At 60.2% G+C, this 13,524-nt stretch overlaps 1 protein-coding gene across 1 annotated transcript; it reads right to left on the bottom strand.

Moving 5' to 3' along the window:
* Positions 1 to 4,818: 4,818 nt before the first annotated feature.
* Positions 4,819 to 11,887, bottom strand: LOC123032869 (protein FAM71B-like). Its single transcript, XM_044449048.1, has 6 exons — positions 11,851 to 11,887; positions 11,419 to 11,582; positions 10,490 to 10,689; positions 7,900 to 8,134; positions 5,446 to 5,711; positions 4,819 to 5,070 (listed from the first exon to the last, which is right to left on the bottom strand). Exons 1-6 carry the CDS (start codon positions 11,885 to 11,887, stop codon positions 4,914 to 4,916), a joined length of 1,059 nt encoding a protein of 352 aa, XP_044304983.1. The 3' UTR covers positions 4,819 to 4,913.
* Positions 11,888 to 13,524: the final 1,637 nt, after the last annotated feature.

Genomic DNA, 13,524 nt, shown 5'->3' with positions numbered 1-13,524 from the left:
GCGCGCCGGCCGGGCCACGCTGCCCCCTGCCGGCGGCCCGCCGCAGTGCGGCGCCTCGGCTCGGCCCGGCCCGGCCCGGCGGCCAGCGCGCAGGCGGGACTGCCAGGGCTGCCCCCGGGAACTCCCGGGCTGAGGCTGCCCCGCGGGCTGCCCCAAGGCCGGAAGGGCTCTTCCGCAGCGCAAAGGCTCTCCAGGACGGATCCGCTCGCCAGGACGAGTGCCATTTTCCACCCTGAAGCCTCTGCTGCTGTCCCCATTAACATATATTCATAGGCAGGCATTTGGTTAATTTCACTGCTATGTGTTCATGTATTTGAAATACTTCTGCCCCGCCTTTCTTATAAAGTGAATCCAAGCTGGTTTATCATTATCATTACATTGCATTGGTATCCCTCCTTTTTTCCTCTTGTGGGGAACCTGAGACGGCTTGCATAGCTACCCCGCACTCCTCTTCATCCTCACAACGCCAATCCTGTGAGGTAGGTTAGGCTGTGAGGAGGGACTGCCCGAACTCCCCCAGTGAGTTTCATGTTGCAATGCCAGAACATCCCAGGTCGAAAAAGCTGTCAGTCCTCCAGAATGAACTCAGAAGGGCAGGAGGACACAGAGGAAGGGCTCTGAGGGTGCAGGGGGGGCCACCAGGAGGACGAGGGGCTGCTTAGCCTCCAGCAGGATCACTTCCAATGATCTTCAGCACAGAAAAAGGGTGAGGGAGGGGAGGCATGAGAAGGGAGGCATGCAAAATGCTTTCAAGGGGGCTGAGGGAAACATGTTTCTCCCTTTCCCACAATACTGGATGCCAAAGTGACCCCCCCCCCCCATGAAGCCAAATGGCGGGAGACTCAGGACAGACCAAAGAAGCCCCTCGTCACAGAGCGTGCCGCTAAACGGTGGAATTCACTGCCATGGGAGCAGCCTGGATGGCTTTAAAGGGGGTTGGACCAGCACCTGGAGGCGGGGCTAGCCAAGGCTAGCAGCCCGGATGCCTCAGAGAGGGTCCATCTGTGCACCCCCACCAGGAAGAGGTGCAGTTCGTGCACTCCCGGGCTGTGCCCGAGTTTACTGGAGACAGCTGGTTGCCGCTGCATGGCCAGAATGCTGAACGAGAGGGAGCTCGGCCCGATCCAGCTGCTCCGGTGCAGCTGAGATGCTCTCAGTGGGAAAGCTGGAGCCTCACGCTGAGGCTGGAAAGAGCCTGGCGAGCAGGACAGACTCAGCAAAGGGCTGCAGGAGCTGAGGGCCAGAAGGCAGCCGAGCACCGCCTCAGAACCTGGCGCGCCGGAAACCCCTCCAGAGGTAGCCCAACCCTGCAGGCCGGGCTGGAAGCAGGGAGGGCCCGAGCGAGGCTCCGGGCCCCTGGTCCGCTGAGGAGGCTGCAGGGAACAGGTGGGCTGTGGAAGGGCGTTGTGAGACCCCCCAACCAGGACCCGGCACCCCGGGAAGATCCCTGAGCCAGGAAGCCAGCTTTAGTGTCGGAGGACTACAGCCCCAAGGGTCCTTGCTGCATGAAGCTTCAGGAACAAGCTTGGCTCCTCAGCAGACGAAGCTGCAGCCAAGCAGCCGGAATGCGGAGCGCCTCCTACTTAAGGCTCCGTGTTGGCATGCCTCTTGCTGGAGCAGCACATGGACAACCCGGCCTGGCTTCCTGCCGCAGCGCTCACGGGACTGTTCCTTGTCGATGGATCGGGAGTGCTCGCTTGTGACTGAGGAATGTGCGTGAGAATTCTGTCTTTTAATGTACAGTTGTCTCCAGCGACCGTCAGCTAAAGTCCTCAAGGGTATGGAATGATGGGGAGACACATACTAGAAAAATCCAGCATCTCAAAAAAGGCTCAAAATCACCACCAAAAGGAATTCAAAATACATCCTAAATGGCTGTCAGAAAAGTGGCCTGGAAGCCTTTTCCTGGCGAAAGAGACTTTTGGGAAATTGGTGGACAGGTCCCAGGTCAGCATCAGCTCCGCCCCTTTCCCAGCACTGGACGCCAGACTGCTCTGCCCCCAAGGCCGCTGCAGGGCCTTCTGGGAAGGGATGGCATCATTTGCATCTGCATCAGAAACATTTTTCTTGAACATTTCTGAGATCATCTTTAAACACCCACCCCAGAAATAGAGACCATGTTGCGGGATTTCCTTCCTTTTCTTCGACTTCCGCCCTGGAACGGCACTGGGAATGGGCGATGCAGCAGAGGTGCAGCGGGGCCCACAAGCGCGCCTCTTGCCGCTCAGGGCGGCACTCCACACAAGGGGCGCCTGGCGGAAAGAAAGGCTCTGCCACCAGAACCTGGGCCAGCGGAAAGGATCGCAGAACAGCCGAGCGGGAAGGGGCCCAAGCAGGCCGTCGAGCCCAGCCCCTGCCGGTGCAGGACACCACCTCACACCTCCCGCTCAGGTGGGGCTCCCCGGCCGCTGGGTAGGCCGATTCCAGGAGGCCGCTGCTGCACAGCACTGCTTGGCGGACTGCGCTTGCAGGTGTGAGACACGGGCCGGGGGGGACAGCCTCTGTGACCAGAAGTGGGGCCCTGCTGCATCCAGTGGAGCACCCAGCCCCCCTCTACCCAGAGGCCACCGCAAGGGTTGCAAGACAAAGTCCTCACCCGCCAGGGCTCAGGGCAGTCCCACTGAGCTTCTTGACCTGCTGCTGCTGCAGCTGCAGGATCCGTCCTCCAAACAGTGACAGCCTAAGACTGGGAGAAGGCCCCATGGCAGACTGGCCCAGTGCGCTCCGTCCAGGTCAGAGGCCGCCCACTTGCCGCAGCTGGGAGCCGGAGAGCCGGGGCGGGCGTGTTTTCTAGCCATTGTTTTTATTAATGTATGGGATGGCTGGAGGGGAGGAAGGGCTCCCCCCTTTCTGGCTGCTCAGCGCTTCTTCTCCTTGCCTTTCGCGGCTCCCTTGCGGGGCTTGTGGCTGGCGCTGGAGAAAGAGCCCAAGAAGAGAGACGAGATCTTGCTGGGACTCCGGCTGGCAGCTGGAGGGAGGGAGGGAGGGAGGGAGGAGAAGGGCTGGGGGGCCGGGGGGGGGGGGGCACTCCGCACTTGCCCCTGCCCTGCCCTCTACTCTGGCAAGGCATTTTCATAGGCCAGGGATTTGGGAAGCGCTTCTCCTGTGCCGGATTATGCATTTCATCATTTCATCTGGCGCAGGACAATGAAAAGAGAATAGAAGCTGTTTTCAAATGGGCAGGAAAGTGCTTGTGAAACACATGGGTGTGCAAGAACAAAGGAACGGCCCGGAAGAAGGAAAACCACACCCAAGTGCCAGGTCCTAAAATCAACAGGTCCGCTTTAAAGAAACAGTTGGGAACAGATATCCCATGATAAAGTACCTCTGGGCACCGACAGAGCACTGTTCGCTCGCTGCCCTGAGCAACTGCCCCACCTTCCTCTGAAAACATGCTCCAATCTAATAGGGAGGGGCGTTTCTCATGTGAGGGTCCTTGCGGAGGTACTTCTCTCTGGATCCGACCATGCCCAAACCCTGAGATCCTAGAGGGGAAGAGGGGCAGCAGGACGGGCACCTCCCATGCCTGAGAACTCCCTGCAGGGCCCTGGCCCAGTGTTCCTGCCACGGCCCTGCAGGGCTTCCTGCAGGCCCCCCGGGGCCTGTTTGTGCCCCAGCGGCTGGCTCCCTCCCTTCCCTCCAGGGGGGCTGCAGCATCAACGAGCTCCGCGGCTTGTGGGGCTGCACCCAGAGCAACACACAAGGCTCCCTCGCCTGCGAGGCGACTCAGGAGGAGGGAAGGCCTGTGGAAGCACAGGCCTGGACCAGGCCTGGCAGGAAGGGGGATCCTTTGCTCCTGGGGGGCGGGGTTCCTGCCAGATCCAGGCCTTCGCTGAGGCTGCAGCTCCCTTTGGCTCCCCGCTGGACACCCGGCGTGCGTTTGCGGCCCCTCCGGCCACCTTGGGTCTACCTGCCTCCTCTTCCCCTGGTTTTCCGTGTGCCAGCAGAACATCCTGCGCAGAGGGTGTTGCCAGCCCCTTACAAGTTTTGGGAACCCAGCCTGCAGGGCATCCTTCTCCAAAAATCTGTTTAGTCAAATAGGAATAATTGCTGGAATGTCTTTAAATTTCACAGGTGCTCAAGGGAGCCAAATAATGTTATCCAAATCATCTCCATAATGCAAATTCTTAAATAATTTGGCAAGAAAACCAGTGGAAAAATCTCCTCGCCCCAAGCTTGAAGATGTGCAGGGGGGAAGTGTGTGTTCATGGAGGGGGGGGTGCAGCTGCAGCACAGTTAACCCTTTGCACCCCAGCTGCCAACCCTTGAAAATTGTCCCTTGCATGGTAGAAGCACTGGGGAAAAGTCCTTCTGCTTGCATTAATGGACAGACTGGGCTGCAGGGAACAGATCTGGGTCCCCAAGAAACAGTTTTGAGCCTGGGACCCGCTGGGCCCAGAGCTTGCTACCGTCCTGCCCAGTCCTGTGTGGAAGCCATTAAGATCTTCCTATTTCTTCCCTGATGTCTCCAACAGAAGCCTTCCATGACAGAGAAGCATCGAGGGAAAAGCAATGATTTTATAACATATGGAGATGCAACTGATCAACAAGGAGGAATTTAGCCTTGGCAAAACCCAAAAGATAAAGGGAAAAAGATAGAATGGCTTCTCTATTTTCAAATAGTTTCAAGACTGAAAAGGGAAATCCAAACAGGAAGAGACCTGATAGAACATGAAAAGCTGATTTTGCAGCAAAAGGATCACTTCCCGGGATGGATTTACCAGCAATTAATGCAATATGCTACTGAAACTGAACAAGCCAGAATGTATATGATAAGACGGATGCAGAGCTTTGAGGAAGGGTTGTCTTGCTGCCAGTGGGAAACCTTATGGACAAAAGGTGTAAAATGTACAGCTAGTCAAACAGTGAGAGAGCATTGGTACAAAGAGAGAGAAAAAACCTTCCCATCATTTTCACATGTACAGGTGGGCAGCGGGGCTGCTTGTGGAGGTGGGCCTGCCCCTCTGTGTCCGGGGGGGGGTGATTGGGGAGCCCCGCCCCACGTCCTTACCTCTCTTCGAGGAGTGGCTTCTGCGTGACTTCCTTGACTTGCTCCGGGTGCTCCTCTTCCTGAAAGGGGCACAGCTTTGGTCAGATGCCGGGCACCCCCAGCTGAGCCCCCTCCCGCCTGCTCTTCCCTGACCTGGGCTAGGAATACCTGCCGCGGAGAGCAAGAAGGGAACGTGCGGGTCTGTGTCGAAGGAGAAACTGCGGAGCAGGTGGGCAGGCACTTAAATTACCTCTAACAAATGGCCCTCACGTGCAGTGAAAGCGGAGCCGGCAGGTGCCACGTGGATCCCGTTTTGCTGAATGAAGGCCCAAACACCCTGGCTGGGTGCTTAAGACTTCTCCTCCACCTTCCAGAACCGCACCCCCCCACCCCTTTTCCAACAGGATACTCTGCTGGATTGGCCCTGCCGGCTCCCCTTTCGGTCCCTGCTGTACCTGCTGGAGGAAGAGCGGTCCTTATGCTTCCCCGCCTTGCTGTCTCTGGAGGACGGCAGCAGCTCCTTGGAGGCCTGCCCCTCGGACGGCGGGGGGCTGTCCCACTCGGGGGGCTCCTCCGGGCTGGGCATGGGGCCGGGGATGCTGTTCAGGCTCTCGGACAGCTGCGCCGGGATCCTCTGCTCCCCCGGAGCCTCCTCCTGCAGGATGCTGAGGACATCGGCCACGCTGCACTCCCTCTCCTCCGCGCTCTGGAGCACCGGGCTCTGGGTGGGCAGAACAGGGCAGCAGTGGGAGGAGGCGCCTCGGCCTGCTCCCTTTCGCTCCCTCTCCTGCAGGCCGTCGTTCGATTCTGGGGTGCCGGTCTCTGCTCAGCAATTGCAGCTCTCCTCCGTGCTGCCTCCCCAGTAGCCCAGGAAGGAGCAGATGCTCCTTCCCGGTTCCCAGCAAGTCACTCCCTCAGTTGACTTTGGGTGCATGGAGACAATGCGTGCTTGTTCACCTGTTCATGTCCTGGCTGTCCTTCGAGAGGCTCAAGGCAGTGTACGTGATCCTCTCCCCTGTATTGATTCTCACAACAGCCCTGAGAGGTAGGTTAGGCTGAGAGTCTGTGACTGGCCCCAAGTCACCCCGCGAGGACTAGACCCTGGGACTCCTGAGTCCCTGTACATTACTCTAACCACTGTGCAACACAGCTTCTCTGCAACAGGCCTGTTCAGAAGCCTCGCTGAGGTCTTTTGGCTTCCTCCTCCTCCGCAGCTCAGTTCCCGTGCATGAGCCGAAGGGCCTGTGATGGAGCGCAGATTCCAGCTGAGGGGCAGGGTGGGCAACTGGGGGGGATTTTGCCTTCCCTCACACCTCCCCCACCACTGTCCCTCCCGGCAGCAGCGCTCCGGGGAGCAAAGGGAGAAGCAGGGCCACCCGGTCCTCCCCTTCCTCCAGCGGAAATGCCTGGATCTGGGAAGTGCGCCTGCTCAGCAGGCAGCCGTGGGCAGTGCAGCGCTTCTCCGCAGGGAAGCAGACGGAACGGGCGGCCCGGGAAGAAGCCTGAGGAACAGGCATCTGCGGGAGAAGCAGCCCCTCCGCGCACGGGGCCGCCTCCGCTTTTGCTTGCAGCACAGCTGCCCGAGAGCCCGGGGCGACCGCTTGCGGGGGGAGCGGGTGCCGGGCACCTTTCCTTGAGAGGTTAAACGGCAGAAGCAGAGAGCAGCAAGAAAGAGCTCCTTCTCCTGGGGGATCCCGCAGGGACCTGCTTGGGGGCCAGCGCTTTCTGCTCACTCATAAATGATCTTTGCTTAGGAGTGGGCAGTGAACTAGCCAAGTCCACTGGCGACACCAAACTATTTTGGGAAGTTGAATCCAGCAAGGATTGTGGGGAGGTTGCCAGACTGGGGGAACGGGCATCCAAATGGCAGGTGTGATTCCGTGGAAGCCAGAGCCAAGTGATGTCCCCGGGGCAAAAACCCCACCTTCCAGGACGACAAGCTGATGGCACTGGACCTGGCAGCCACAGGCCACCGGAAGGATCCTGGCCTGCAGTTGCAACGGCCGGCTTGAGAAAAACCGGCGGCCCAGCGTGTGGCTACCGTGAGAAGTGCAACCTTCGTGTCAGGCAGAATTAGGAAAGATGCTGGAAATAAAACCGCCCATGTAATATTGCCCTTACACAAATTCCTGGTGCAGCTGCACTGACAACTTTGTGCACCGTTCTGGCCACCCCCTAAAGAAAAGGATTTCGTGGGCTGGAAAACTGCAGAGAAGAGCCGCAGAAATGATCCCGGGGCTGAAGCAGAGGGAAGGTGCAAGAGCTGAGAGAGAAGACGGGACACGCGTGTGATGCCCGTGTGGAGACAGCGGCCAGGAAGGGAGCGTCCTCCTTCCCTTGACTGCTGCGAGGAGCCGGGGGCAGGACGGCCTTCTTCACAGTTCGCAACGGCTCAGTCGCAGGGGCGGCTGCTGATTTGGGCGGCTTTAAAAGAAAACTGGACAAATCCACAGAGGGGGAAGCCGTCCGTGGCCACTAGTCCTGATGGCTGCACATTCCTTCCTGTCGGCCTCGGCGCAGCTTTTGCTGGGGAACATGGGTCGAGCAGTGTTGCTGCACCCTTGTCCTGCTGGTGGAGTCCCGTGAACTGCTGGCGCGGGACGCGGTGGACGTGCTCAGATACGGCAGGGCCACCCTTCCGAATTATGACGGAAGAGGAAGCGTGGATGCCCCGCTCGTCTCTGTCTCTGAAACGCGGGTGGGCGTGCAGCACGCAGCCTCCCCCAGCCGGGCGCCTGCCAACGTGCCGGGCAGCCCTCCCAGCATGGGGCGAGGCAGGGGCTCACAAGGGGATTGTGGGGGGCTATGGGGTCACCTGTGCCGCCGGGTGGCCTGCGCCCTGCCCCCCGCCCCGCCCCAGGTGCCAGGCCCCAGCCCGGCAGGGCCGCTTCCGAGCGCGAGGGACCCACCTCCGCGGTGCACAGGGCCGGCTCTCCGCCGGGCTGCTCCTGCTGTGCCTGGGCGGCTTCCAAGGGCGGCCTCAGCAGGTGGACGACCTTGACCCAGGAGTCAAAGTTGCCAGCCCGCCTGTCCAGCTGGGGACAGAGCTGAAGGTAGAAGGTGCGTCCCGTGGCCATTTTGAACCGAAGCTGCTGCTTCTCCAGGTCGTGGATGGAGATCTTGACAAAGCACAAGGGAAGGAGCCTGGGGCGTGGGGGGCGGAAGGAGAAGGGCCGCTGCGTGAGCCCACCCAGGCCTGCTGCCCAGCCTGGCCCTCGCCCACGGCTCTGCCGCCTCTTGGCCCCGCCCCCTTGCTGCCTTTCAACCCACTGAGGTTGCAACGTCCTCGCCTGCAGGTGTGGACAATAGTAGAGGGAATCCAGGTTCATGATCGTAACAAAAAAGTAAATAAAAAATAATGCAGCAGGCCGGAGCAATGGCTTGGGCTGAGAAGCCCCATTCCAAAGGCACGCGGTTTCCTGCCTCCTCTGAACGCAAGGAGGGAGCAGGCAAGCCTTCCACCAGCACTGGGGTGCAGCAGCCAAAAAGGCAGTGTCCCCCGCATGGTCAGGGGACTTATCATAGAAACAGAGCGAGTCAGAAGGGGCGTCCCGGGCCATCTAGTCTGACCTCCGGCACCAGCTGGCTCCGCTCACGACATGCCCACCGTGTGGACGTCTAGCCTATCCTTGCACACCCGCACCGATGGGGCCTCAGCGACCGATGGGCTATCAGAAGAGACCTGCGAGAACTGGCAGGCTGCGAGCGAGGAACGGCCTGCGCCGTGCGGCCCTCGCGTCCAGGAGGCTGAGCGCTTTGCGGCTCTACGCCAGCACAGAGAACTGGACCCCGAAGCCAAGCGGGAGCCTCGGCCTGAGCCCGGTGCGCCACCTGCTCCCACCAACACGGTGGAAAGTGCCTGGGTCTGAACGACTGCCACCAGCTCAGCCCACGCCGAGAACGCACGGGTGTTCACAGCACCGCTGGCTGGAAAGAGAAGCACCCCCAAGCAGCACGCCTGCCCCCCAGAAGAGGTGGACCCCCCTTCCCAGGGCTCCCTCATGCAGACGGCAAGACAACCGGGGCCAGCACTGAAATCCCCTCTGGCTTATTTATGACGGTGTTTATTCAGTCAGTGCACATACTGCTTCGCATACCCGGAGTCATCACCAGGCACCCCGCAAAAATATTGGAAGACAGAGAACGGCAGCCCACAGGCTTATGCACTGAAAGGATACACTCCCCGGAGGTAAATGTTTTCACATCATCAGCATTTTAAACTACTGTTCAGTTTACTGATTAGTCTGAAACTGGCTGAGGTTTTCAAAAGAGAGATGTTAAACTGCTGCTGCTTGTTTCAGAGGGCAGGGTTTTTTGGATTACTACTGATTTTCGTAGAATCAGAAAACAGTGGAGTTGGATGGGGGCAGAGGAGCTTCAGGTCCAACCCGCTGCTCAGTGCGGGGCTCCCAGTCAAGCCATCCCACTCCGGCGGCTGTCCAGCTGCCTCGACTGCCTCTAGGGTGGGAGCGCCCACCATTTCCCGAGGTCATTGGCTCCACTGCCCCATTACAGGCGTGTGTTTTCCTGGTGTCCACCCAGAATCTGGCCCCCATTGCTTGAGCCCCTTATTCCATGCCTGCAACTCTGGGATGACCTTGTCCTTCAAGTATCTGAAAGGCTATCAATTCTCCCCTCGACGGTCCCTTCTCGAGGCTAAACATGGACCGTTTTTTCCATCTCCCCCCACAGGGCTGTGCTTCCGGTCCCCGGATCATCCCTGCTGCCTTCCTCTGAGCTCTTTCCAGTCTGCATCTTTCTTCAACTGTGGCTGAAGTCCTCAGGACTCCAGATGAGGTCTAACCTGTGTTATGCATTTTCTAATTAAAATTTGTGGTGAGAACTGGCTTCAGTGGCCTGTGAATATTTAAAATAATAATACTAATAAGAGCGATATCTAAGCTGATTACAGCCCACTTGTTTATCAGGCCTAATCCAGATGGCTCCTGCTGAGAATGGCGGCCAAAAAAGGAAAGAGGAATGCATAGCATAACCTTTGCGAACGCTGAACTGCTCCGTGGCTCTGATCAGAGCCAAGGTTTGACCCCAGGTCCTTGGGCTGCATCTCAGGAAGGCTGCACAGTCCACTTTGAGTGCCATCCTTGGGGGCCACGAATGACACGAAGCAGCCAAGCGCTCGTCATCGTCTCACTACGGAGCAGAGGTTGTACCAAGGACTTCCTGAAAAGCCTTGCCAAGTGCCTCAGCCGTTCTCGAAAAGCTTACTTGCTTGTTGCCGCTCCTGTTCTGGCCATTACAGAGTGAAGGAGAAAGCGGCGGGAGACGGAGGGCCCGGGCGAGAAGCCATTCGGCAGGGAGGCCGGCTTGGCAAGGCTTCTCGGACGCCGGGAGTGGCGGCAGCCCCCTCTGCGACGGGAGACGGACGCTGTACGGAGCACCAGAATGAGGCTGGGAGATGGCGCCCTCGAGCTCGGGCACATTGCAACGGAGGAAGCGCCTGCCTGGGGCTGGAAGGGTGGGCAAGCGGTGTGGCCTCACCTGGTGAGTTCAAACTTCATGTTCGCAGTGCTGTGGCGGAGCCGGGCCTGGCGGGTCTGCAGCTGCTGCTCTGGAGGGAAGACGGGCCGGGCCAGGAGCAGGACGTTGGGGACCCGGAGCCTGGGGCTCGTGGCAGCGATGGCCACCCGCACCAGCTGCACCTGGTTGTGGACGTCAAGCGTGCCTCCGCGCTTGCTGACCTGCAACACCAAGGATCAGTCGCCTGCGCGCAGGTCTGCATGCACCTTGCGGGGTGACCGGTGGCGCCGGCTCCGGCAGGCCGGGTATGGGAAAGGCCCCGCCGGAGACCCTGGTGGAGGAGCACTGGCTGGTGCGCCACTGGGCCGACCGTGGTCCTCCTGCTTCCGTGGCTCAGCGCCGCAGCCACTGAGCCACGGACTGATTCGTGGCAGGGCAGATCAAAAGGATCCCAGCCGCTGGGGTGGTGCTGGGCAAACCCACCCAAGGCTGCTCCCTGTCCCGGCGGGGAGGCGGTGCAGACCCCGAGCGGCCGCCCGCTCTGCACACGGAAAGCTTGCAGAGAAGGGACCTCCGGGAGCCGTGCTGGGAAAGGCCTTCCGAGATACGGCCGGTGAAGAGACAGAGGTGGGCCAGGCCAGCCGCCCTCCACCAGGCCCCCTGCAGCTGCCCTGGACTGCGACTCCCACCGTCCCCAGTCAGGACAGGGGAAGCTGGGCTCACTAGACCCCTGGCCTAGCGTGATGAACCCTAGTGGCTTGTGCTGGTCATGGGAGCCGGAGCCCCCGTGGGCTCTGGGCAGCAAGCCCCCTGCACCCGCCACACCGGTGCCCCCTCGGTCTTCTGGACTGTAACCCCTGGAACTCCCGGCCGTGGGCCTTACTGGCCAGGGCCAGTGGGGCGGAACCCCTGGCGCCCTCCACCGTCCGACGCCTCCCAGGCCCTCTTACCTGGACAAAGTCGCTTTCGAACAAGGTGGCGCACCTGAACAGGTTGTACTCGCCCGAGCGGAGCTGACGCTGGAGGGGCCCCATCACGGTGTTGAAGAGGCCCCGGTGGCCTGCGCGACGGGCAGGCGGCCTCGGCTCGTTCATCATCTTCCCCGCTTGCAGGGCTGCGAGGGGGCAATGCGTGGTTAGAGCAGGGCTGGAAGGGGGTGAGGCCCGCCAGCAGGGCTTGCCAGGGCGTGCCAGGCCGGGAGCAGAGGGGCAGCCCTCCTAGCCACCCGCGTTGCAGCCGGGCACCAAGCTCGGCTCTTAAGCCTCCGCCAGGCCCCAAGCCGGCTTCTCCGGCCCGCTGGCCAGCCAGTTCCCGGGGCTGGGCTTGCTGCTCCGGACGCGTGCTGGTGCCCGAAGCCGCCCCTGGGGCAGCGACCCACTGACCTGAGGTCTTCCGTGGCCCCTCCTGCCTGCCCGGCATGGTCCCGCCTTTCCCTGGCCAGGGCCGCTGGGGGCAGGGGGAGATGTTGTGATGTCACCCCTGCCTCTGTGACAGCCTCCTCCAGCTGGCAGCAGTGGGGGGGCCCGGGGCCCGCAAGGGGCGGGTGGGCCATGCCGAGCGCGCTCCAGCTGCAGAACTCCGGGGGCATGCCCTGGCTGCTCCCGAGGAGCTTCCGGCTTTCCTGGGAGGCTCTTGCGGCTCCCCACCCTCCCTCACGAAGAGCGGGCCGGCGAGTGCGGGCCGCCCGGCAGCCGCCCATGCCCTGCCCCCCCGCGAGGGTGAGGATGGTGCGGCCTCACACAGGTGGCGTGTCTTCCGCCTCCGCTGGACTGCAGGCACTCCGGGGTGTTTACTGGGAGCTACAGAAAGGCAGAGAAAGAAAAACCCTGTGAAACAGGACACGTTAAGAAGCTGCTGCTGCTGCTGCTGCTATTACATTATGATTAGGACAGTATAAATTGCTCTTCTTCTTGCAAAGAATCCAGAAGCAGAAGCCTTGGGAAAGTGGAGGTGTAAAAGCCTCATTACAGAGTGTTCAGGCTAAGTTGGTGGAACTTTCCCATCTGTTTTAAATTTGGTTTTAGTTTTTGAATAGTAAGCTGCTTATGAAGTCTAATGTGGTGTATGGCAGGGTGGCCAAACCGGGGCTCAGGAGCCGCAGACAGCTCTTTGCGTTTGTTTTGCAGCTTGTGACTCACAACCGGTGGGCACCCATGAGCACCCACTTGCCACACACGGCCGCGGCCCACGGGCGCCTGCTTGCCAGTCGCTGCCTGCAGGCAGCCACCTGCGGCTCTCAGGCACCTGGTACTTCCCACGTGGGGCTCTTCTGTTGAGCGAGCCTGGCCGCCCCGGTCTACGGTGACACGGTATATTTTAACAGGATGTAGCTTATATGGTATTTTGTGATGTCCTGTTGTAAACCGCCAGAGAGCCGTTTGGGCAGTAGAGAAATGAAATATACAACAGCAGCAACAACAGCGGCACATGGCGGGGGGGCGGGGGGACGACCCTGCCGGGGAAGGGTCTGCAGAGTGCATGAGCAGCAGCAGGGGGCGCTGGTTGCCAGCTCTTTTCTGGCAGGGATCCCGCCACAGGGAGGCCCGGTGAGACAATGGCTTCGGCGGCAGATGCCGGCACGGGAGGGCAGGTGAGGGGGCAGCGGGCCCAGGCGCTGGGGGACGGGGCTGGGATGCAGGTCATCCAATGACTGGGAAGCAGCCTAACACTTTACTTGTGAATTGCAAGCCGGAGGCGCTCCGGGTGCTGCGTGGGCTTGGCAGCACTCTCTCCTCCAAAGCAGACCTGGTTTTGGCCAGCAACGTCCCAGGAGGAGGGCGTAACCCCGTGCACGTTTAGGCAGGAGAACATTTTTCTGCCTGGGCATGCCCAGGATTATGCCCAGAGATGCAGAAAGTTTGTGGTTTAATGATGCCTTTTTGGTGACTACAAAAACTCATTGAGAGTTAAGAAAATTCACCAATTCAGAGACGGCAGCCAAGAAATTCAAGACTTGGAAAAGATGGCAGCCAAGACTGAGGTTTTGAAGGGCTTGAGAAGATCTTCAAGTGTAAGGACATGTCACTGGAGGCTGAGGCCAAGGTCATCCACACTCT

The sequence above is a fragment of the Varanus komodoensis genome, unplaced genomic scaffold (genome assembly GCF_004798865.1).
Source record: "Varanus komodoensis strain SLA01 unplaced genomic scaffold, ASM479886v1 scaffold57, whole genome shotgun sequence".
Lineage (NCBI taxonomy): Eukaryota > Metazoa > Chordata > Lepidosauria > Squamata > Varanidae > Varanus > Varanus komodoensis.
This window is presented reverse-complemented; position numbering and strand designations above follow the sequence as displayed.

Coding starts and splice junctions, on each gene's coding strand:
- LOC123032869 (XM_044449048.1), bottom strand. CDS start 11,887: ATGCCGGGCAGGCAGGAGGGGCCACGGAAGACCTCAG. Junction 5,712..7,899: donor CGGCCCTGTGCACCGCGGAG/GTGGGTCCCTCG, acceptor CTGCCCACCCAG/AGCCCGGTGCTCCAGAGCGC. Junction 5,071..5,445: donor GACCGCTCTTCCTCCAGCAG/GTACAGCAGGGA, acceptor TGCCCCTTTCAG/GAAGAGGAGCACCCGGAGCA.